The 24,722-nt window shown below is 35.6% G+C and overlaps 2 protein-coding genes across 4 annotated transcripts in view; one reads left to right on the forward strand and one right to left on the reverse strand.

Annotated features, from left to right (window-relative positions):
* The window catches only part of LOC127166272 (membrane-spanning 4-domains subfamily A member 4A), a 23,851-nt gene extending 18,016 nt beyond the window's left edge, over positions 1 to 5,835 (reverse strand). The window contains exons 1-4 of the mRNA XM_051111399.1: positions 5,511 to 5,835; positions 4,391 to 4,479; positions 4,123 to 4,230; positions 3,957 to 4,013 (exon numbers count right to left, since the gene is read on the reverse strand). Coding sequence (XP_050967356.1) covers positions 3,957 to 4,013; positions 4,123 to 4,230; positions 4,391 to 4,465 — 240 coding nt within the window. The 5' untranslated portion in view covers positions 4,466 to 4,479; positions 5,511 to 5,835. The remainder of the gene's footprint in view (positions 1 to 3,956; positions 4,014 to 4,122; positions 4,231 to 4,390; positions 4,480 to 5,510) is intronic.
* On the forward strand, positions 1,307 to 24,612 carry LOC127166271 (uncharacterized). Of its 3 annotated transcripts, XM_051111398.1 has the most exons (6): positions 1,307 to 1,711; positions 1,834 to 1,890; positions 21,918 to 21,949; positions 23,321 to 23,385; positions 23,760 to 24,077; positions 24,190 to 24,612. In XM_051111398.1, the coding sequence occupies exons 1-5, from the start codon at positions 1,606 to 1,608 to the stop codon at positions 23,842 to 23,844; spliced, it is 345 nt and encodes a 114-aa protein (XP_050967355.1). In that variant the 5' UTR covers positions 1,307 to 1,605; the 3' UTR covers positions 23,845 to 24,077; positions 24,190 to 24,612. The 3 variants fall into 3 exon arrangements, with proteins under 3 accessions (XP_050967355.1, XP_050967352.1, XP_050967353.1); XM_051111395.1 differs by lacking the exons at positions 1,307 to 1,711; positions 1,834 to 1,890 and adding an exon at positions 12,191 to 12,282 and having other exon boundaries at positions 24,190 to 24,604; XM_051111396.1 differs by lacking the exons at positions 1,307 to 1,711; positions 1,834 to 1,890; positions 21,918 to 21,949 and adding an exon at positions 12,214 to 12,282 and having other exon boundaries at positions 24,190 to 24,605.
* The last annotated feature ends 110 nt before the right edge of the window (positions 24,613 to 24,722 follow it).

Here is a 24,722-nt window from a genome sequence, read left to right on the forward strand (position 1 = left end):
CGGCAGCTATACTAGCTGCTGAGCTTCTCGATCTATTAGTGGAAGCAGAACCTATAGATCTTGTTTCTAATGCTTGGCTCTGCTCTGTAGCTTCCTCAACCTTCGTAGCTTTCTCCGACATCATATATCGCCGATACCGTCTAGGGGTGTAAGACGTGATGAGTGAGGAATAATGGAGGTGGAGTTCGCTTTCCTTGAACTGTAGTGCCCGCCGTATGGCTGCCTTTTTACTATTCTGTGCTAGATGTGTGTTTCATCTACGCAAAACTGACAGATAGCTAACAGTCAGAAGTCAGAAAAGGGGCAGACGCAGGAGTAAAGTTGAACGCTTTACTGTAATGTTCTTTCCTCTTTCTTCTTATTCTTCCTTTTTTGTAAAACTGAAACATATAAAGGTTACAAATGTCTTGTTACAGAGGGTTCACAAATAAATGCAAATGAATTTACATTATTTACAATGTTATCCGAAGAAACATAACAAAGGACTATGTTCGTGCTCTGCTTAGTGTCATTGTCACTGAAGAGTAGTTTGTTTTAAACTCTAACTTATGAGTTTCACATTTATATGTGCATATACATTCGTTCAAACACTAAAGAAAGGCAATAGACTTACAGGCAAAGCCTTTCCAAGGCACAAATGCAAAGGAAACAGAGCAAAGAAACGTCTTGGACAATCACATGGAGAGAATCTGGAACACTGCGATTGCTTCCTGGTTAACCTCTAACCTAAGAGTCACATGGTCTAAATCAACCACTAAGAAAAATAGCTCACAATTATCGATGTTCTTTGCTGTTACACCAAACCGCCACAAGGTGGTGCTAAAAGATAAACAAAAGTGTGACACAAAGGTGTGACATGACAGTAGGTTTCTAACAACAGAATTGATATGAATTGTACTCGCTGCTGGGTGCGGAGGACAGATTGGGCAAGTTTGAATAAGATGATCATTTTCTCCACAGTATAGGCACAGCTTCTGCTGTATACGACATTGGTGTCCGTCGGTGGATAGATGGTATTGATCCATCTGCATAGGCTCTGGTGCTGGGGAGCCACTGGAGGGTGAGGTGTCAGAAGGAATTTTTTCCTTGAGGGAGACGTGTTAGGCTTTTTGCATAAAACTTTCAAGTCCCACAGAGCCATCTGCTGTTTGAGCTTGGGGTTTAAATCGCGTTGGTATGCTGAAAGGAGTACGATCTCATTCCAGCCACTGGAAGCCGCTAGTGTGAGGAAGTGAATGGTGTACTCGTGGATGGTCCTTTCGGCTTGCCGTAGTCTAAACAGTTCGTCATGGACAGAGAAAGAGGAAGTACTAGTGCCAAACACATCTTTCAAATGTGTTACAAAAGAGTCAAGAGATCGAATTACTGGACATTTACCGAACAGAAATTCTGCCCATTGACGAGCCTTTCCTGACAGCAGAGAGATGATGAACAATCTCCGGAGAACTGGTGGGGAACATTTCAAAATACAATTGGCATTGTAACAGGAAGCCATTACACTCTGACACTTCACCTGAATACACTGCCAGTTTGGCCATGGGACAGGCAGAGGCAGATGTAGTGACTGATGGTTGAAGTGCTGCAAAAAGTAAAGTGACAAGTTCGATGAAAGGATCCAGTGTGGTTGGATTTCTGGCCTCCATCTTGTACCTGGTCTTTTTTGTAGGGCTGGTCTTCTGTCACATTTCACCAAGGATAAAGGAAGATGCAGGTAAAGTTAACTTTGCTTTATTAGTGTAAACACAAACTTTAGTGAAATAGTGAAGTCTCTGAACAACCACTGGAATCATAAACACAGTGGATGCACAATAACCATCTTATCTGCAATTCCAGGAGGCAAGAACACAGTCCAATATATCAAGGAAGATGAAGGAGGAAGGAACAGCACAGGTAAGTGTCCACAATAATTCAAAGGGCCATAGGAGAAGACACTGAGTGAGTAACCTCCAGACCAGCCAATGAACTAGTGGGGTGAGTGTGCATATGTAGTGTTCTGGTGATTGGGTGCAGGTGCATGTGCTCAGTACTCTGGTGATTGGGGGCGTGGTTGAGTGGTTGGTACTGTGTCTGTGGCTGCATCCGTGACAATTACATCTGTTGTAATTAACAGCATGAAGTGCATTAAACATTGCATAATGTCAAAGGTTCATAAAGGAACTGCAGAGAGTTTGCGAGTTTAATGAAAAGCTAATAATTAATTAAATCCTAAAAATATTCAATTTAAACAAATCATTTTAAAATAACATCAATCGAAATAATACACCTGTTAAAAAATTAAATATTTTAATTGTTTACCAGCATGTTATATGAGCACTGACCAATGTCAGAGAACCTTGAACATGTAAATGTAATAGTTAATTATAAAAATACTTTCTTTTAAAATCTGGGGGGTAATAATAAATATAGTAAATATATTACAAGTAACATACTTATTACAAGTATATAAGTAAATATATTATGTAAAAGAGGTTCAGATGACAAAAAAGTTTGGGAATGCCTGCTTTAAGAAATAACATGAATTTGTGCATTTTAATGTATTTGAAAGACAAAAGCATTCCAAAGACATAGTAATACATGGTTTAATTACCTACTCAGTGATAATTCAAATAAAAGTTAATGTGTTCATCACTTACACTTAAACCTGAAGTGATTATTGTAAATCCATGGTTAAATGCTGTTTAGCCAACTGACTAGTCATTGGTCTTTGTGTGAATGTCCATAAAACTGGAACTTTTTGAGTGTTTATAAGCAGTAAGCTATTTTAGGGAGAATCAATAAATTGTGAATAATTAATTACTATTATGTGAATAATATTGATTTGTGACAAATATGTAATCATGCAATTAATCAAAAAGTAACTGTAATCTGATTACAAGTATTTTAAAATGTAATTTAATCTAATTACAAGTGCTTAATTTTTGGAATCTGATTACATAATCCAAAAAATTCTTCAGCACTCTCTGTCTCCCACACAAACGCACACACATACAGTACGGACATTCGCACACACACGCACAGAATGTGTTGTCAGCGCCTCTATATAGAGTTTATCAGTTAAACAGCTCAATAACTTAAAAGCTACATGTTATTTCTCATAAGCGAGGTAATACAGCTCTGTTATTGAAGCAGATGAATTTAATGATTTTGCTATAAGTAGAGACGCTGCTGCCGACACTGTTGAGAGACGCACAGACTCACAGAGATAATTCCGATTTAGACATGCTTCATCTCTCTCTCTTGCTCTCTCTGTGTGTTTTCATTAATAACTGAATAAGCCTGCTATCTACAGCTCAAGCTTCCATTACTAGGTCTAAAAAGGCAGCGTTGAATGAGATGCGTAAGAACTTTATCCTTATCACAAAAGTGTTACGACAAATGTGGAACGACAAAAACTTGACGAATGTCTTTAAATACAACATCTGGAACATAGTATAAGTTGAATAATTGACACTGGTACATTAAACTATTAGAAAATAATGCACACCCGAGGTGTAACAGATCACCGCATCGAGTGTACATTATTTTCTAATAATTCAATGGCCTGTCATACTTAGCCTAGTTCCAGTATAGTTTTATCATTAATATTCTTAAAGTGCCCTTTATTATAATGACTTTAAAATAAAAACCTGCAAAGACTCACAAAGCAGATTAAAAGGACATCTTTGATGCACATTGTTTGTATTTTACAGGTTTTTTTGTTAGGTAAACTTCCTCTGAGAAACCATACCTAATACCTTTATTTATAAAGATGCAGCATGTATAGCAACTGTTATAATGTTAAAATAAACCATCTGTTCCGAGCAGCTTGTTTAAACCAAATTTAGGCTTTAATGGGCACATCCTACCTAGAAAACTGTACCTAATAAAGTGACCAGTGAGTGTGTACACTGTATATTAACTATATATTATTAACTATAAATCACGTAGTAAAAAACACAAGGGGCTAGAAATATTACCATGCAGTGATTCAGTTTTTTCTCTGCAGCAATGGTTAAAGATCCCGCTATAATGAACTATAGAAGAAAGAAAGAAAAAGAAACATTACTGGTTTTATTTTATTATTTGCTCACACTTTTTCTATGTTTTGTGATAAAGGTAAGAACATGGTAAGACATGACTTACAATAATGGATCCACAGTACACAGTCCCAGTATTAAAAGCAATTGAAACTCTGAATTCATTAACAGTGCCCAGTAACACTATCATCACACCGGTCATTATCTGGACTACCTATGGTGATAAAATACAGACAGATAAATAACGAGCAAACAAATGTTGTAGTGTCATTTTAGTCATTACCATTTCATTCCAGCTAAGTTGGGAGGACATCAAATATTTAATAGTAAATATATGGGATTAAACACCACTGAGAATTTGAAAACTTTATTACCCCAAGGGCCTTTGGCTGTGTTTTAAGAAACCTTTCCAGACGATTCACATTAATGAGTGCAGTAGTCATTGTCATCCTTAAGAAATGTTCTATGGGTGAAAGGTAAATCATTGTGTTAGAATTTAAGTTAGAATAGTTAAAATTGAAAAAAAACACAATCTTATTGGTATATTATGTACAGTACAATGGGGCTAAAGGCACATCCTAAGAAAAAAAAAAGTGCTTTTCACTGTGCCCAAAGTGTATGATTGCAGAAAAATATATACGTTTGTATTGAACATTTATGGAGAGACAGATTTTTTGAGAAAATAAATCATACAAGTCATTTATTTTGTTTAAAAATTATTTAAATGTATGAGGTGGCACGGGGTAAAAGGTTCACCAGCATGGGGCAAAAGGCATACTGATATAAATACTTTACTTTAGCTAAAATAATTTATTTATTTATTTATTTATTTATTTATTTTTTAATTTTAGGTAATACTTGTTACACCCAACAATATGATATTTACCATCTGAATCTAACAATGACACGTCAACAAATGGAAAAGTCAGCCTTCCATTAATTATCATATTAATTATTGTGCCTTTCAGCCCCAACAGCAGGGGCACTTTTTACCCTAAATACCATACTTTTACATATTCTTTTATTATTTTAAAACTGTTGCTTTAATGATCTTAAACAAAACTGAAAATCATTAAGAAGACCTTTGTCTCATGAAATATTAAATAATTTTAGCGATTCTCGTTTGCTACTTAAATCTAAAACATTTAAAAAAACATCATATATAAGATCAAGTAACTACAGAATCGACTTTGCGCTGCAGCTCGCAAATTGAGGCAAGCATCAGCCAAATTTGCACTTGTATGCCTTTTACTTAGAGGTGCTTTTAGCCCCATACTCTGTGGGGACAAAATAGATAAAGAAAAAAAAATCTTCCGTATTCTTTTGATTTCCTGTCCTAAATCATCTATTCAAAAACAGTTTAAAGTAAAACATCATTAATAAGCAGCAGCACACAATAATAAATGATTACAGGACATTTGCCATTCCCAGCGTAAAGTTAAAACAAAATGAGAAGATCTGTACTCCTATATCTTGTAAATCAAAACATTTTACCTTAATGGAAATCCAGTAAACAGCTGTTCCTCCTTTCAGCCTTCTCTAAATGCTTGGCAAATGCTGCCACTGTAGAATGAACCACAAATATAAACACTTTGCTTTTAAATTCTGCTTCTGTTTTTAGTGTCTTTGAACACTGAAAAAGTTTGGGTACTTTCAATGTCAAAATGACCAGTATCCTTATAGTCCTTGTTCCTGGATATAAATTCAAATGATTTACTTTGAATTGCAAAGTAGAAAGTAGAAATACTGGAACTATTTTAATACTGTATATGGTCACACATCACTGAGTGAGAGACTGTCGGTTGCATAATTTCTCTTTTAACCTTCGAGCACCAGCTAAAGAATTTTACCATAACAGGAATATTGTTTAAAAAAAAAAAAAAAAAAAAAAAAAAAAGATAGAGATATCTTGTGGAGTTGAAAAGGTAAAGGTCATAATTATAAAATGTACTGCATGATTATGTATTATTATTATTTTTTGCAACTCAAAACATTTTTTTTATCTATACTATTTTTACATTCAAGTAGAACTCTAAAACAGTGAATTGTGTTGTACATTTAATCATAACAGGTCAACAGAGGATTCAACAAAAATAAATTAAAGGAGAACTCCACTTCCAGAACAACAATTTACAAATAATCTATTCACGCCATTGTCATCCAAGATGTTCATGTCTTTCTGTCTTCAGTCGTAAAGAATGGTTTTTAAGGAAAGCATTTCAGGATTTCTCTCCATATAATGGACTTAAATTGTGCTCCCGATTTTGAACTTCAAAAATGCAGTTTAAATGCAGCTTCAGAGAACTCTGACATGAAGCATGGCAGAACCTGATTTTACCAAGTATGACATGTTCCTAGATCAACATCTTTGTTGACCCTGGAACAACATTGTGATTAACCAATCAGATTTTAAAAAACAGTTTATAGTTTTTGTGAAGTTTAGGCTTACAATCAGTGTTTGGTGCTTGTGCAGCAGTGTCATTCATCTATCGTTTCCTCTGATTTTAGAAGGTTAGGTTAAGGTGTAGGAATGTGATAAAAATTTTTGGATTAAAATGTTCCAGGGTCAACAAAATATGTTGACCCAGGAACACATCTCACTCAGCAAAATCAGGACATGCGTTCCGCATGACCTTTCGACGTGACTCTGTAGTATGAAGTGTCGTGGACGTGCATCCCAGAGCTAGTGCTACATGAGCTTTTGTGCTTAAAAAGTATAAAAAATTTTTTTTTTTAAACTGTTAAAAAAAACTCACTGTCCTGGCTGGACTTCAGAGGGGTCCCTTTGAGGTGCTGGATTCAGTCAAGCTTAAGTTCCAGTGTGCTAAGACAGCACTCCCGACCACGCTCACCTCCATCAAGAGGGTCGGGGACCTTCAAGTATTTTCGGTGAATAAAGAGTGCCTTGTGTTTGGGTCGGCCTACTCTCACATTGTCCTGGGACTCCGGCCTGGATACTTGCCCAAGGTTTCCACCATGCCCTTCAGCAATTAGGTGGTAAACCTGTAAGCACTGCCCTCAGAGGAAGCAGACCCAGCCCTAGCACTGCCATGTCCTGTTAGAGCGCGTCCCATATACGTTGGCTGCATCTGAAGCTTCAGAAGCTCTGAGCAGCTCTTTGTCTGCTATGGAGGTAAGCAGAAAGGGAAGGTTGTCTCCAAGCAGAGGTTGGCCCAGTGGATAGTGGATGCCATTGACTTGGTGTACCAATTACAAGGCAAGCCGTGCCCCCTAGGGTAATAGGTAATTGGGGGGAAGGACCGGCCAGTGTCGTGCTTGCTGCGCCATTCCCCCTAACACAGGGATGTGAGCGCCTTCTCTCCCAGTTGGGTTCTCTGGACGGCGAACCCTGGTTGAGCATCCTCCAGCTCCCCCGGCAGTCAGACTTGGTGGAGCAGTCTGACGCCAGATCCAGTATCTGTGTTAGCATGCCAGGGTTCCCGGTCATATAGTTTGGTCTTTAGCTGAGACCAGACTATATGACTGGGACCAGACTATAAGCTGGTCCTTAACTGGTTTATGCTGGTCCTTGACCAGCAACATGATCAGGTAAGGACCAGCTTAAACCAGCATCAAAACATACCTACCAGCATATGCTGTTTTTTTTCACCAGGGTTTACAGAGTGAACGGGCAAATAAGAAAGTGCAAGTAAGTCAAACGCTGTTTACAAACAAGAAGGTACAACGATGCAGAGCGATTCTGAAGTTGTAGGAGAAATTAAGATGTAGTTTTTCGCCATATCCTACCCTTTTGAGCCGGAGTACACTGACGATGAACTTAGACGTGATTCCATAGTATGTAGCATTGTGGACACACATCCCAGAGCAAGTGCTACACAAGCTTTGTACTTAACCCCCCGGGGTCGAAAAACGCGCCGGCCCGGTTTGTGGCAGTTTTTCTGATAATGCCAAAAAGAACTTCAATTACTCCGTCATCTTTGATCGTACAGAAAAGAGCAATACATCAATCGAATCTGTAAAGACTCTACTTTTATTTGTGTACACTCATAACAACAACAACACTCTGTGGTTTTGTGAAATAAAGAAAACAAACAGGGTATGCAGTCTGCTGCGTTGTTCTCTGTGATCGTCATGAAGAAATGCGTCACTAAAATGAACTAAAACTCAGCGAATACTCACCCCAGAGACATGAGAGAGATATCTACCCACTGAGCAAACGACGGCCAAACGACGTCATTTCAACGTCTTTGTCGGAATATAGACATGATCTGCACGTCGGGTGGACGTCTCATGTTTGTTGGGTATAGAAAGCCTGACATGCCTACTTTTAAATAAAGTAAGTATTGTCGAAAAGAAATATCATGTGTTAAAGTCATCTGTATGAAACCAACGCCATGTCTAGTCTTTCTCGTCAGAGAAATTATTTTTAATTTGATCACGCCCACGAGCTACTTTCACTTTGAAATTATAATCAACCACGTGGAGGTGCAAATGGCGTACTGCCCACATCGACGTTAACAAAGCAGCGATCTCGACTTAATTGTTCATCTGGGCTACTTGCTCTTGTTACTGGAAGAAGATGGGCTGTGAGGAGTAAGATTTATATTTCCCTCAGAGGAAGAACGCGATGCGAGTCACGGCGAGATCCACCGAAGGAGTAAGTCTTTCTTTTATTAGCCTACTTACGTTAGTTGTTGTGTTACTGTGATATAACTTGTACACATTATAGTAGTTAAACTTTTTCCAAACTATAATTCCTGACTACGTGCAATCAAGTGAAACGTTATGAAGTATGTTTCATTTCATTGCATCGAAATGTTTCACAACGCCAGGATGTTTTTAATGTTCTATAAAATAGAAATGATGCGATATAAAAGTAATAGTGTTTACACTGTAACACTGAATGACAGAGTCTAAGATTGTTTAGACCAAAACTATGGTCATATGCTCGAATAGATGTTTATGACGTGCTTCACAATAATACATTAGTTTCCCAGACATTAAATGGTTTTGTATTGTATAATACATGCAAAGCATGCTTTTGTTTGTGACTATAAAATCATATTTATTTATTTAAAAGCATACAAATTTTAATTTTTGAAAAAAACAAACAAAAAAAAAACATAGTTTCGCTAGATAAGACTCTTCTTCCTTGGCTGGGATCGTTTAGAGCTCTTTGAAGCTGCATTTAAACTGCATTTTTGAAGTTCAAAATCTGGGGCACAATTGAAGTCCATTGTCTGGAGAGAAATCCTGAAATGCTTTCCTCAAAAACCATAATTTAAGCAACATGCTTGTTGCAATCTCTGAACCGGTTCGTTTGCTCGCTCCTGTGGCTGCAGTACACTGTTTGCTGCGAACTAGGCTTCCAATTCTAGTGGGTTTTCTGCATTTTTAATATTTTTCAGGTACTACATGAAAGGGGCTTGCAGTACAATTTTTTTTTTCTTATTTTTCACTAGGGCCAGAAAGCAGGTTATGTGACATACCCAGGTATGTTTAATGGTCTTCTCTGATCATAACCTGCTCTGGAGTTTTTAAGGTTAGTTTAAATATTTAGTGCTTACTTAGTTTACAATACTCAGCGATGTGTGTGTGAATGAGTGCAGCTTAAATAGTTCACCTGATTGGAAACAGGTGGAGTCCATAATGAGTTCCTAGGCTGGGATATCTGGGAAATGGAGTCCAGGGTGAGAAGGTGATAGAGACTTCTGGTGGTGAATGGGGGGAACAGCAGGAACCAGATTCATTACAGGTATCAAATCGATCACAAGAGTAGTATAGGGAACCACAAGTCTCAGTATTAGGACCCCTGCTTTTCATGCTTTACATGTTACCCTTGGGAGATATCATCAGGAAGCATGGTGTTAGCCTTCATTGTCATGCTGATTGTAGTCAGCTCTCTCTCTGTATATTTTTTTGCGATCTGACAAAGCATACCATTTTGCAAAACTAATGGAATGCATAGTTGATATAAAAACTGAATGACTAGTATTTTCTGCTAAAATAAAAAAAAAACAAAAACAAAAAAAAACAAAAACAAAAACAAAAAAACAAAACAAAAAAAACAAAAACAAACAGAGGTGTTAATTATCAGACCAAAAACCTCTGCATGTAATAACCTAGAACACTGTCTAACACTTGATGGCTGCTCTGTCAATTCTTCGACATCAGTTAAAAACCTAGGTGTGCTATTTGATAATGATCTTTCCGTTGAAAGCAATGTTTCTAGCATTTGTAAAACTGCATTTTTCCATGCCTATACTCTCAGTGTCAAATGCAGAAACGTTAATTCATGAATTAATGAGTTCATGACCTCAAGGTTAGACTATTGTAATGCTTTATTAAATGGTTGCTCTGCGCTCTTTAACTCTAGCTGATCCAAAATGCAGCAGCTACAGTTCTTACTAGAACAAGGAAGTATGACCATATTAGCCCAGTTCTTTCAACACTGCACTGGCTTTTTATAAAGCATTTTATATATTTTAAAATCTTACTTGACCTGAATGGTTTAGCCCCTTAGTACTTGAGTGAACTCTTAACACAATATAGTCTTTCACGTCTGATGCATTCTCAAAATCTGGCCATTTAATAATACCTAGAATATCAAATTCAACTGCAGGCAGCAGATCCTTTTCCTATTTAGCGTCCAAACTCTATTGACACACTTTTTCCTATTTAATACTGTAAAGCTGCTTTAACATAGTCTGTAAAAAGCGCAATATAAATAAAAGTGACTTGACTTGGCTTGACGTAGGCTATAATGGGAAAAGCCTAACTAGTAAATGAGTACAATCTAGGCCTAACTAATTTAAGAAAGTTTTATTTCGTCAGAAATTATATCTTCCACTGAATCAAGCTGCGTGTCACATCACGCTCTGAGGTAAATATAAGGTTTATTTCTCAGCCTTATTATTACTGTGTGAATGGGACGTGCAGTAGCTAACCTAATTTTTGTCCTATTTTGCCCAAACTAAATTAAAGGTAGAAGTGAATGAGAAATTCAGACTTATTAATTCTCTTCATTTATTAAAAAAATCAACATGAACAACAACAAAAACGCTAGACATTAATACAAATTTTGAATAATTGTATAGAAATGCAGTAAACAATATGACAAGGTAACAAAGTTATGTTCTGGCAACCGTAAAAAAAAATGTAAAATGACTGTTTTTGTTGCCACAACGTAGCAAGATTTACAGTATTAACAGATATTAAACATATTTACATGAATGAAAGAATTAAGTTACAGTACTGAGCATCAAAATAATAAGCAGATGTGTTATCAACGTATTTAATAAATGAAGGAGTTTAAGCTCTTTTTGCGGGATCGCTGTGATTTTAAATCTCATGTAGAACTGTTTGGAGCAGATAAAATATTTAGCATTCTGACTCATTCTTATATATATATATGTATGTATATGTGTGTGTGTGTGTGTGTGTATGTGTCTGTATGTGTGTGTGTGGCAGATTTTGATATTTATTTTCCATTGTGGTGCACTGTTGCCACTACCCCTCCCCCATGTTTGATTTGTATAATTGCAGCTATTTTATGTAATAAACACTTACTTGAAAAAATAATTTATAGTTCGAACAATTACTGCATGGTTTACTGGCTAGAAATAATACAAATTATGGCATTTCCTATTTAAAAAAATACAACAGGATTTGTTTTGTTTTGGGTAATTGAATTGTGTTGAGGGTTAATATTTTGGTTTTGTCAATTTGATTTGTGTTGAGTTGTTGTTGTGGTGAACAGGGCTACCATGAATTAGATAATTTTAAAGGAAAATAGTCCCTACGTTTTGCAATAAAATCATGATACTGTATGTCATCATGCTATGACAGTAATTGTTGCCACACTACATACTTTCCCTACACTACGCCAAACAGCAAAATCTGAAATTCTGCAAAATCAGCTGAGGAGATAAGGATCACCTGGACCAGCCCCAAGTCAAAAGTGATGAACAATGAAATAAGGAGAAGTTGGGTTAGGAGAGGGTAACTGTACTTACAGTTACTGTTAGTCAGATGGAATATAGCTCACAAACAGCTTTAAAGTGTTGTGTTAACCTTTAAATTCTTAGGTCAGCCTTTTATTCTCAGACTGACCTGCTCCTGGTTATGTTAAAAGGTGTAAAGCAATGTACGGGAAGCTCACTCAGGAAACAGGAAAGGTGTCTGCACACTCCTGCACAATGCAGTTATTAGTAGTTTGAAGAGGTTGTTGGGGAGGTTTATGCTCAGAAGTATTGTCACGGTAATACAGAAAAATACTGTGTGGACATTATTGTCTTTTAAAAAGGTATGTGCATTTTTAAAGATACCTTTCTTGATTTTCTTAAGAATTATAACAAATGAACACATTTTGTTAACTGAAACAAATCACAGGAATAATCAGTAATGTGAGCTGTATTCTTGGTGAAAAAAAATTTACATTACAACAAGCAAATTCTGAAATGAATTGATAGGTTAAGGCTGTCTTCAAGACTATTGCTATCTTACATTTTATGTATACACTGAAAAAAGTGAAAAAGCTGAGTCATTGATGTAAATTAATTTTTCTATATTGGTCTAATCAAAAATCATGATGATGATGATGATTAATTTAAATTTTTATAGTACATAACAGAAATATGATGCATTTTGAAAAAGGAATTGTCTTTATAGTAAGTAAACTAAACATTAAGTAACAAAAGATTTAGTTTTATATAAAATTATTTTAAAATGAATTTAATATATTGACCTACATTAATTAATATTTTGGCTGATGTCTGAAGAAAATATATATTAAGGACAGATTTACTCAATCATAATATTTATGATTACATGTTAAAATTGTTTTTCTATTTGAAACTTTATATAGTTGCTTTTAATGAATGAAATGTTCTATGTGCAGTCTACTAAACTGGAGGGCAAATACAAACCAATCAAGTACTCAAAAATCATTTTTGATGTTGACATAAATTGTAGTTCCCAGCATGCTTTGCATGGGACTTAACGGAAAAAAAATAAAAATAAAAATAAATTACCTTTTGCTTGGTGTGAAGACGAGTACTTAACCAATATGTGTTCCAATAGCAAAATGGTCATGATGTTGCAGGCACCATAACGCTTCCCACGGCATTGCCAAACTCTTTCACATCTGTCACATGTACTTACTGTGAACCTACTCTTATCCATGAAGAGAATGGGACACCAATGACAGACCTGCCACTCCTGGTGTTTTCTGGCCATTGCCAATGGAGCTGCATGGCGCTGGGCTGTGAGCACAGGTCCCACTACAGGCCCTCATGCCACCCTCATAGATTCTGTGTCTGACAGTTTGGTCTGAAACATGCACACAAGTAGCTTTCTCAAGGTCATTTTGGGGGGCTTTGGCAGTGCTTCTTCTGTTCCTCCTTGGACAAAGGAACTGATACCAGTCCTGTTGCTGGGTTGTTGCCCTTCTATGGTCCTGTCCAGCTCTCCTCATGCAAATTCATTCATTCAGTTAATTTTACCAATTATTCTAGTTCAAACAAAAGCAAGAGCACCCTCAGTTAAAGCTGTAATAGCATATTGGCAAAACTGATTTGGCAAATGATCTAGTATGTATTTTTGTTTGTGCTCTGGAGAGCATCAAATGTTTTTATTCTCAACGTGCAGCATTAAACAGTGTAGCTAATCTGTTGAATTCTTGAACGCAATGGCCAATCAGAGGTATTTAAGTTAGAATTAACTCAAATCAAAAAACTCTGAGTTCTGCATGCTCGTGAATGATAACAGTGTAGAAATTATGTAGAAATTATGTATTATTAAGAGATTCAGTGTGCAGTTTAATAAGCCTTATTGCTTATAATGGAACATTGTGTGATCACAGTGAAGTAAGATTAGTGACAGCTTTTTTAGAGTGGGAGTTATAATTCAAGAAGAAAGATTGGTCACACTTTATTTTAAGGTCCAGTTCTCGCTAACAACAAACCATTATCTATGGCTTTTGCCTTAATAAACTCCTAAATTTGCTGCTTATTAATAGTAAGTAAAGTAGTTGTTAAGTTCAGGTATTGGGTAAGAATAGGGATGTAGAATATGGCCATGCAGAATAGGTGCTTTATAAGTACTAATAAACAGTACTAATAAGTATATTAATAGTGATAATTGTTCCCTATACTAAAGTGTTACCGAAAGATCATTATAGGGTAATCCTGTTTCAAGAAAGAAAACATGTAAAGACACGTAAAGAAAATCCTATTTAGAAAGAACATATAAGGTTACTGAATTTACTTTTAAAGAATTTATTACCAATAAATTACTGAATGATAATAATGAATAAATGTAAATGAACAAAAATTCTGCATTGCAAAACAAAATTGAGGTGCATCATCTCTCTCTTTCTCTGAGTCTATGAATGATATAAGTTTAGCATAAAGCAGCAGGGACCAGTGATGCATAATTTACACATTTGTATATGTTTTTGTGGGCAGATTACTTTAGATAATGTATTTGACTATAGATTTATGATGAGATACGTATGTAAACCTGTTTTCACAGAAATGACTAAACATTGGTTGTGGCTAATTTTGTTTATCATTTCTATGTGTTTTGTCTTGTAAATTAACACATTCAAATGATTTTATACCACTCCAGTGCAAGAAGAGGCAAAAGAGTACTTTAAGTGTTTTCTGTACGCACAGCCGCTTCAGCCAGTGTGCGAACACAGCATTACCTTGTGTTTGAACAGACACATACATACAAATAACATAATAATAATAAGTGTCTTGACGATCATTCTAGTAAATGCAGTCGGTTATGTCTTAAGTAAACGCAAACAGAAAACAGTGTGCCCTCGATGTGCACTTCTGCTGAGCCCACATGTGATCTCCCGCAGCAGATTCTACCTGACAGTCAAAGCAGCATTACATCACAAAATTGTGGACTCAGAGGAAGACCATGAAGGTTTAAGGTGTGATTTGGGACAGGGCCTATATTATATCCATGCATCAGGTCTTAAAGGGGCAGCAGCCTATTAATACCTGCTGCTATCTGTGTCATTAATGTTAATCAAACTACAAAACACAGCTTTAACAAAGATTAATATCCAAAATTCTATCATGAAACTCTAGATAGCAGAGTCCGATAGGTCTAACTCAATCTGACGTAATGACATCATTATCACATGATGCAGCTGATTGGTTCCTTTTGTATGAGCAGTCAATGGGCTTGCTGCTTAGCATTTAAATACTTTGCTAGTATTGCTGTAGCAGTTTTAGCGCACTTCAGAAAGCATCTTAAATTAACATCTAAGATAAATGAATGAATGCTCTTTTACTCCATATCGCTGTGCATATTGTGTGGTCTGCATAATTCATTTCAAAATGAGCAACCATGAACAAGTTTTAAACTAAGTGTCATTTTAGCAGTCTTGCATTTGTACACAGGAGTGAAATATTTAGCATATTAGCAGTAGCTTTTACGCATCTGAGTTTATGCAGCTGGAGCAACACACAGTCTAGACTAGAGCATGTAATTGTTCTGAGGACATGCCGACAGTAACAGACATGAGAACAGGTTTAAATGAAATAAGCATTCATGTTTGTCTGAATTTCATCTGGGGTTTGCCATATTTAGCTGCATTATCTCATTGTTCACATTTGTGTTTTCTAAGGTTGGTTGCATTAGCTGTGGTGAGGTTCATTTCAGCTGCAAGCAGTGTCAGAAACACACTCTTTTATCGCTCATAATAACTTACTGTACAAATAGAGAATAAGTCTTATCAGTGACAGTAATCAAATGACTTAATTATGATATTTTGCTTAGGTGGGTGCTAGGTTCTTATTTACTGAACTGCAACATATATACATTTGTTAATTAACATTAAACATAGTGTGCGTCTAATTAGAGTTAAGTTGGTCGGCATTGTAGTCCAGGCACACATAGTCATAGGCCATAGGCCACTATTGTTTTAAGCTGGTTTCCAAGGTAGCCAACGCACACATAGTCGTAGGTCACTAGTGTTAAGTCAGTCGGCATAGTAGCCAAGGCTCACATAGTCATAGGCTATTAGTGTTAATCGGATAGGCATGGTAGCCCAGACACAGATAGTAATACATGCGGTTCACAATGGCTCTTTGGAGCAGCAGCGCATACATCTTTTTACTGACTGTTCAATTGCCATTACTGAACTTTCTTAGTTAAGGCCAGAGATGGGAAGTAACTAAGTACAAATACTTTGTTACTGTACTTAAGTAGATTTTTCTGGTATCAGTACTTTATCTTACTATTTATTTTTATGAATACTTTTTACTTTTATTCCTTAGATTTTACACAAATATCTGTACTTTCTACTTCTTACTTTTTCAAACCAGGCTTGTTACTTTAGTTTTAATCAGCATTTGGTGGATCATGATTACAAATCTCTAAATTATGAATCGGTTAGTCTGTACCGGCAACACGATTCGGCTCTTGCAAGCTTTGCGTCTCCGCCAAAATGGTTTCTATCAGAGTAATCAATGCGAGAGACTCCAGAATGGAGTGGATCTGATAGGCAAAACTATTGACCAGGACTTCAAGTGCAGGTCAGTTTCATCTGTAAATAGGCTACTGTAGTTTTGTCTTTGTTTACTTTAAGTGCTAGCAACTCTTAGCAGTAGCAGCCAGAGGATTAATAATACTGTAAACTAAACTAAACTAAACTAAACTAAACTAAACTAAACTAAATTATAATTACTCAAAATACTGTATGCTAAAGGACATCATTATTATCTACTGCTATTATCTACAGATAATAACATAACCCTTACTTAAACTAAAACCAAAAAGTAACCATGGTTTTGCAACACTGACTATGAAATTTAGTAAAACTATGGTTGTGAATTAAAACAGATCAATCCACCAAAATACATGGTTAATTTTGATAAGAAAAAAATATGACTCATGATAAAGCAATAAAGGTATTATTATATTATTATTATATTATTATTGTACTATTTTTGACATTTAGGCAATTTAGAAAATATAGTTTTACTAAATCTATAGTATTTAAGTCATTTTACTATAAAGCAACACATGGTCATAATGTGATACTTTAAATTGAACTAAAAAGTTATGTCATTGCAAACAGAATACAATGAGGTGGTTGTTTTGCAAGAAGGTGGAGACAGTTCTATTCATAACAGTAGATGGCTGATATGAAAAGGGACAGGTACAAGAAAATTTGTGGAAAAAAGTAAACATATACTAAGTGAGATGCAGAGAGATATCATGGAAAATAAAGAGACTGAAAAGGAAAATGGAAATGAAGGTGCAGTTCAAGAGGGAACCTTTAATTATTTTGTTTAATTATTAGGTTGTATTATTAATTATTAGGTCCGTGGTTTCAGAATTTGTTGTGGGTGTGGGATGGCCTGGATGAGTGTGAGATTGCACTGGACTGTAATTGTGTCCCAGTCCGGCCCTTTTCTACATGGTGGTTGTTCAGCCTTGATACATTCATTAGCTAATAAAATTTTAAATGTAAATTATTTTGTATTAATGTGTCAATATGACGTGAAGTCCAGCTACCAGCGTGAAACTAAAATAGGCAGTACTAATGGGTACTTTTTACTTAAGTACATGTCAGAGATCATACTTCTTTACTTTAACTTGAGTAAAAAAGTGTAGTCAGTACTTCTACTTTTAACAGAGTATTTTTAAACTTGAGTATCTGTACTTCTATTTAAGTTAAGGATGTGCATACTTTTGCCATCTCTGGTTAAAGCGAGTGTCATGAATATCTTGAGGGCCACCAGGAGGCTTCCTCTCATGAACATTTACATTTGTAAATCATTACATTTCCCACAGTCCCACACTGGAATGATTACCCGGTACATGTAGAGTTTTTGTTCCTTTGTCTGGGTAAACTGGTAATTTACCTTGGACTGTTTATCCTGTTCACTGATTGATCCTCACAGAAGACTTGGCCGGTGCTTTCTTGAGAACTTTTACTGCTGCCGTGCAGCCCTTTCAGGTGTTTTAAATTGGATGTGGAGTTTTTTGCAGATGAATAGGTTTTGTTTCCCCCTAATTGACAATGCACAATAATGTTCTTGCCTTGGACAGAAAAAAAATCTAAATAATAATTGTATTTCCAGCGTCAGAATGCATGCTTTTTCTCTCCATGCTGAGTTTGTTTTCACTGGTAGTATCCGCCTCGCAGGTGCTTACCAGTCAAAGTAAAGTCTCGGGTAGAGGAAGTCTCGTGTGCTGCACCCTTTTTACAGTTTAGATGATAAAACACTGCATTCTGTCGGAAATAATTCAACGCAGCAGTAACGTATAGACTTTATTATTCTAGTCATTCAACAACAAGGAATAAAACTAAAACTATTCAGATGACTAAAATATGACTAAAACTAAATGCCATTTTAGTCAAAAGACTATGACTAAGACTAAATCAAAATTTGCTGTCAAAATTAACACTGATATGTACCTACTCCAGAGTATGCAATTTCAGATGCAGTCTACACAGTTAATTTATATAAAATTGTACATGCAAAGGATTGTGGGTATTCACCTATGCAGTGCTTCTGCAAAGAAATAGACGCAATGAGTTGCCGAATCTTGGTACCGACAGGGATTGTAGGTAGGGGGAGTGAATGTACAGCACTCTCTTCCACTCTCTTCAGTACCATGACTGAGGTGAGACCCTTGAGCAAGGCACCAATCCCTAAACTGCTCACTGGGCACCGCAGCAAAAATGGTTGCCGTGTGTGTGCGCTCACTACACATTGCTGTGTGTGTGCACTTGGATGGGTTATGAGTATGGGACACCATGCTTGGCTACACGTCACATCCACCTTCATTTTTTTTACTTCTCATGTTCACTTTCACAAATATTACATAGAAAATCCGCAAAATGGAAATAGCAAATAAGGTCAGTGTAAAAAATGTGTGTATTATTTTAAGGTAAGGTAAGGTATTTGTCACAGCCTGGTTGCCTCCCCCTGCATCCTCGCGCCGTTAGGCATAGCTTAAGAACAATAAAATAAATATATTTAATTTTCAAAATGTGATCATGGCAATGCAATGAAAGATAAATTTCTGAGTGACAGGTAAATAATTGTCTGATCCCTATATGCACACAGAACCATATTTTTGAAAAGTCACAATGGACACACAGTGTGACTGTAGATATTACAGAAGGTTAATCTTTTCATCTTCACTACGGGAAATCACTGCTTAAAAACAAACACAGGAAGCTGAAAGACACAAAGCAATTTTGTGTACTGTCCAGCTTTCCTGAGCTTTTTCCAGATTTGACCTTGGTGGTCAATACACGCTTCCTTATACACTTTCCCAGAGTCTGTTGATTATGAGAATCTTTGAGTAACTGATGAAGAAAAAAAAAAAAACCCTTAAACTTAACTGTTAAACCTTAAACCACAAACCTGAAAATAAACTAAAATACATTTTCTTGACTCATGACTAACTGAAATTAAATAAAAATGTAAATAATATTGAGGTTTAGTTTCTGTTGGGGCATGTCCAGACTCCTAAAACCTTTAAACCCACCAATATTGTAACATGAAGTCAATTGTTAGAGTTTTCTTTAAAGTTTAAGTGCATAAGGAGTTGCTTATATATAGACACACACACACACACACACGTTTGTTTTTGTGAATTGTGGGGACTTTCCATAGACTTCTATAGTTTTTATACTGACCAAACGATATTGTCTATCCCCTAACCCAACCCTAACCCTAAACCTAGCCCTCACAGAAAACATGTTTGTATCGTAACACTTTCAGATAAACACCATTTACTATTTTTAATAATTTTTTAACATTGTGGGGACCGCAATTTTTCAGGTTTTACTATCCTTGTGGGGACATTTGGTCCCCACAATGTAGCAAAAACAAGTACACACACACACACACACACACACACACATGCACACATCCAAAAATGTAACAACAGAGACAAGGGCTGTGATTCATCTGCTAGATCTCCTCCTTCAGGTAAAATAAATAAACAAATACATAAAACATAATGATAGGATCTCAAGATTAGCGTACATGTCACTCTTCTTATGATGTACCAAGTATATTGGAGGTTATGGGAGGCGTTCCCGGTGACCTAATTAATGCAGCCTAACCATCTTTTATAATGGATTTGAATTATAGAAATGTGAAAGTGTGTTATGTGAATGCCAGGTTAAAGAGATATATATTTAAACTAGATTTAAACTGACAGAGTCTGTCTACCTTTCGTGACTTCCAGATTTTGGGAGCTAAATAGGAAAAGGATCTGCTGCCCACAGTTGATTTTAATATTTTAATCTCTCTTATTTACAGATACATAGCCTCTACTTTGTTATAATGAGATGATTTGTGCTAAACACAATAATGTTACCTCAACAAAAACTCTGGCAATTTGATCGAAGTGGATTCTAATTTAAATGCCTCTGATTCAAGTAATCAACAGATAGGTCTGTGTTTGCTACACTGCTCAATGCAACACATTGAAACAGAAACCGATCTCCAGAGTGCAAAAAATAACTGGATCGTTTGCTAATTCTGCAATGAATTGCCATTATTACAGCTTTAACTGAGGGTGCTATTGATTTCGTTTGAGGGTGCTTAGCACTCCTGGGCCTGGCTCCCTGTTACTTGTTTATAAGGTGGGCCTTTAACAAGAGAGAGAGCGTATAATGGGCTTGCCATAGAGTTTTGTCTTTATGTATACCTGATAAACTGTTGATTGCCTTGAGCAAAACTGAAAATTATTAATGAGACCTCTGTGTAATTATGAGCAGGAAAAACTTTCTTTGTCTTGAATGACAGCTCATTTGCACAGAATTTGAGTAGAGCAGGCTAGCAGATTTTTGTAATTAACTAATTACTGTAAAAATGGTACAATGCAAGTTATGAAGGTGTGGTCTATACCAGGAGTGTCCAAATTCAGTCCTAGAGGGCCACTGTCCTGCAGAGTTTAGCTCTAACTTGCATTAAAACAATAAATAAAAACAGTTGACGTCTTTGTACAGAATCCCTCTTGAAATACAAAATTAGATTGTAATACTTCATTAATAATGTTATATATGTTTAAAATATTGCAATAAACACACACACACACACACACACACACACACAATAGCCGCTTATTCCCCAGAATTTTGTGTTTGAAAGTCTTTTATTCTGTCTGATATAGACAAAGATTGCTATAGATTGTCTCAACTAGATAAAATAGCAAAATTGTCTTTTTTTGTATATACATGTGTCCTTTAAAGTTTCCTTTACAAAAACAGGTGGTATCATATTATAATAACTTTGATTAATAAATCATTAACAAACATTATATAATGTTTAACTAATCATTACTTAATATATATATTCACATATCTAGAAATATGAGATAATGTGCTTGCTAATGTTAACTAATCACCTTTTTAAACACTACCATTATCATTTTTTAATGTAAACTTAAATGCTTACAAATGTCATCAAACTTTTTTAATTCATATGATCATGCATATTTTAAAAAGTCTTCAAACAATTTTGACATGATTTACTTATTAAAAGCTTCATTAATAAATCATTAACAAATATTATATAATGCTTTATAGATCATTAGTTAATATTTACAAATATCATTAAACTTTCAATGTGTTTTAAAAATCTACAACTGATTTCAACAGAAATTATAGTGATTACAAGTTTATTTGTTAATGTACATTTGTACTAATCACATATGTACTAAATGTCACATACAGTATTAGCTAATGCCCATTTTTTTATATTTACAAATGCTGTGAAAATATAGCTTAATTAGTCATTTTAAGCACTTCACAAATTATTCATGTTAATATATTTATGAACTCATAATCACAGTCTGTAAAGCTCATATATTTGGTCTTTGTTGTGAAGATTAGTATTTGCACATCTTAAATAATTTATTAATCATTTGTTAATGTTTTTGCAGTACCCAATCTAAAGTGGAAACTTACAGCAGAAGTGAGTATAAGTGTTTTTTATGAATCTTTGCGATTGCCTTTCCTTATAACATGGTAGTTAGGAAGTTTAGCAGCTAAAGTAAACAAGATGGTCATTCCACAGAGAGTAGAGAGGGGGGCGGGGTGAGCAGAGCTCATTTGCATTTAAAGGAACAACCCCTTAGAATGAGATGATTTTTGCTAAGTTCATTTTGACAAGGTAAAAAGGGTGTTGTTTTACAAAACCATTGAGAATTTTTAATCAAAGTATATTAGAGACTTTTCATTAAGACCCTAAAGAATCATATCAGCTTGTGGAAAATGGGCATCCGATGACCCCTTTAAGCATTACATAATGTTTGTTAATGATTTATTAATGAAAGTTATTATAAAGTGTTACATTTTCGGGGGACACAAGACTATATAAATTATAAAATGTATGTGGTCTATTACAATTTAGAACACACATATTCACATATTTCAGATGTATATTATTCATTGTTTGTACATCATTTTTGTCCCCTGTGTTGAGCATCACATCAGCTGTGCCAGGTGATGCTGCTGGTCACTAATCTTAAACAGAAACTGAGACAAAAAAAATCCCTGTTTATGCACACAGTTTTTGCACTATAAAAATATCCATCTCATAATACTGAAATGTTGGTCTACGTGGTAATTCAGTATGTAGAGCAGGACATCCAAACACTCAGTTATTCGTCAACCTCAAATATGGCTTATCTAAAATATGTAAGTATTAGCAACTTTACATGGCTGCTAATCTAATGTTGTCCCTAGAAATGTGTGCTATTCAAGTGTCTGTGTGGAGTGTGGAAGCTGAATGACAGATGGAGGCATTGGTGTAGTCATTTGCTCTTAAAATACTCTGTAATTTTTGGTCATACAGATAAGAGTAATATATCTTTTGAATCTGTAAAGACTCTATGTTTATTTATGTGCACTCACAATAACAACAAAACATTGCACAGTGTATACTTGCCTTATAGACATGAAAAAATATACACATTAATGATATCTGTTTTGTTCTGTTCTGTTTACCCTGAGGGGTTGTTATTGCTGCTTTCCCTGCTCATTCATGACATGCTGCATTGATGGGCAGGGAGTTTTTGCCCCGAACAGAACCATACTGCCAAACCAAACTGTATGCCAAACCGAACTGTATGCTAAGTGTCTGTCATGTTGATGATAGTGGTCCTGAAAGTCAATAACAATTACAATTTTTACAATACATGATTTACAAGATTTATTGCATTTTGAATCTAATTTTCTAGATTTTATTCAAATAATCCAGGATATTGATTCATTCATTAGTAATATAGGATTTTTTGTTATTAGTATTAGTATTTAATAGATTATTTTTTTCATGCTACTAAAGCGGAAACATCTTCAGTATGCAATTTCCCGTTCTTCTCTTCATCTCATCTGTTTCAGCAGTAGTTGGTGAGTAATTCCTTTCATTGGTGAGTTATTCCTCCTCATTATAGTTGAACATGTAGTAGTTTGCAAGGCCTAAACCTGAAAAAAAAAAATCACTAAAGATCCTAATTCTGCTGACTAGTCTTAGCCTGTTACGATGGTAATTCAGTTATACTTCTTTGTGTAAATTGAATGCAATTATTGTGCAAAAACTTTCAAAGTGACATTTTATTTTGTATAAATAATTACCTAGGAAAGTTAATAATTAACTCTCAGGTGTCTTTTATCTTATTGTCTTCCTATAGTCTATTACCTTCAGTGTGGATAATTTATAGAGGTGAGAAATAGAGGAGAAAACTTTTGTTATCCTTCTGAATTAATGTCTTTTTCTTACACAGGCATGGTGAGTGTATTAGTTACCAAACCTGTGATTTCCTACTGCCACCAGGCCATCACTCTGCACTGCAATGTTTCTCTATCTGACGGAAAGGACCGTGAATTCCAGGTTACTCATCTGAGCTGGATTAAAAAATCTAATAAGACAATATGCTCAGAAAGCAAGGCAGCAATGAACGGTTCCATCCACTGTCAATACACGCCAAACAAACAGCTGGTACTAACTATTGCCCACCCAAAATCAGATGACACTGGACGCTATATCTGCAAACTCCGATCCTCCCATGGACATACAAGTGCTGATACAAATGTGACATTGGGTATGTAGGCTGAAATGTTATGACTGAGAGTGGAGAATAAACAGAGCCTTAATTAAGTATTTTACCTTCACAGAATAAAAATGATCATAGTATGTCTTCCTTCTTCCCCCAGAGTGTCCTCAGAAAATTGTCCAGATAAATGAAGAAGGAAAAAACAGGGTGACTTGCAAAGTTGAGAGGTCAAACCATGGTGGGCGTATCCACTGGTTTCATGGAACAGTCAATCTAACAAGCCAATCCACCCAGGACATTTATCCTGCTGTTAATGGATCTTATACAGTTGTTAGTTCTCTCAATGGCAGTTCAAACTGGAAAACATATAACTGTTCTTACTGGGTACCTCAAATTGAAGGATATATAACAAGCAAGAACATTGTTATGGAATATAACACACCATCTAAGACAAAGAATTTCAGCAGTGACAGTTGCACTGGTCTGATCTTCTGTTTGTGTCTCCTTTGGATTCTCATTCAACAATAAAAGAAGCAATGGTAGCAATAATTCCAAAAAGCTGATTTTGAACTTTTAATTTTTAATTCAGATTAACAAACACATTAACATACCACTCAAACATGCACATCAGAAACACCTATCCCATGACAAAGACTTGGCTTGCTTAGTCACAATTAGGTAATAAATCGATCT

This window comes from Labeo rohita, chromosome 6 (genome assembly GCF_022985175.1).
Source record: "Labeo rohita strain BAU-BD-2019 chromosome 6, IGBB_LRoh.1.0, whole genome shotgun sequence".
NCBI classification, from domain to species: domain Eukaryota; kingdom Metazoa; phylum Chordata; class Actinopteri; order Cypriniformes; family Cyprinidae; genus Labeo; species Labeo rohita.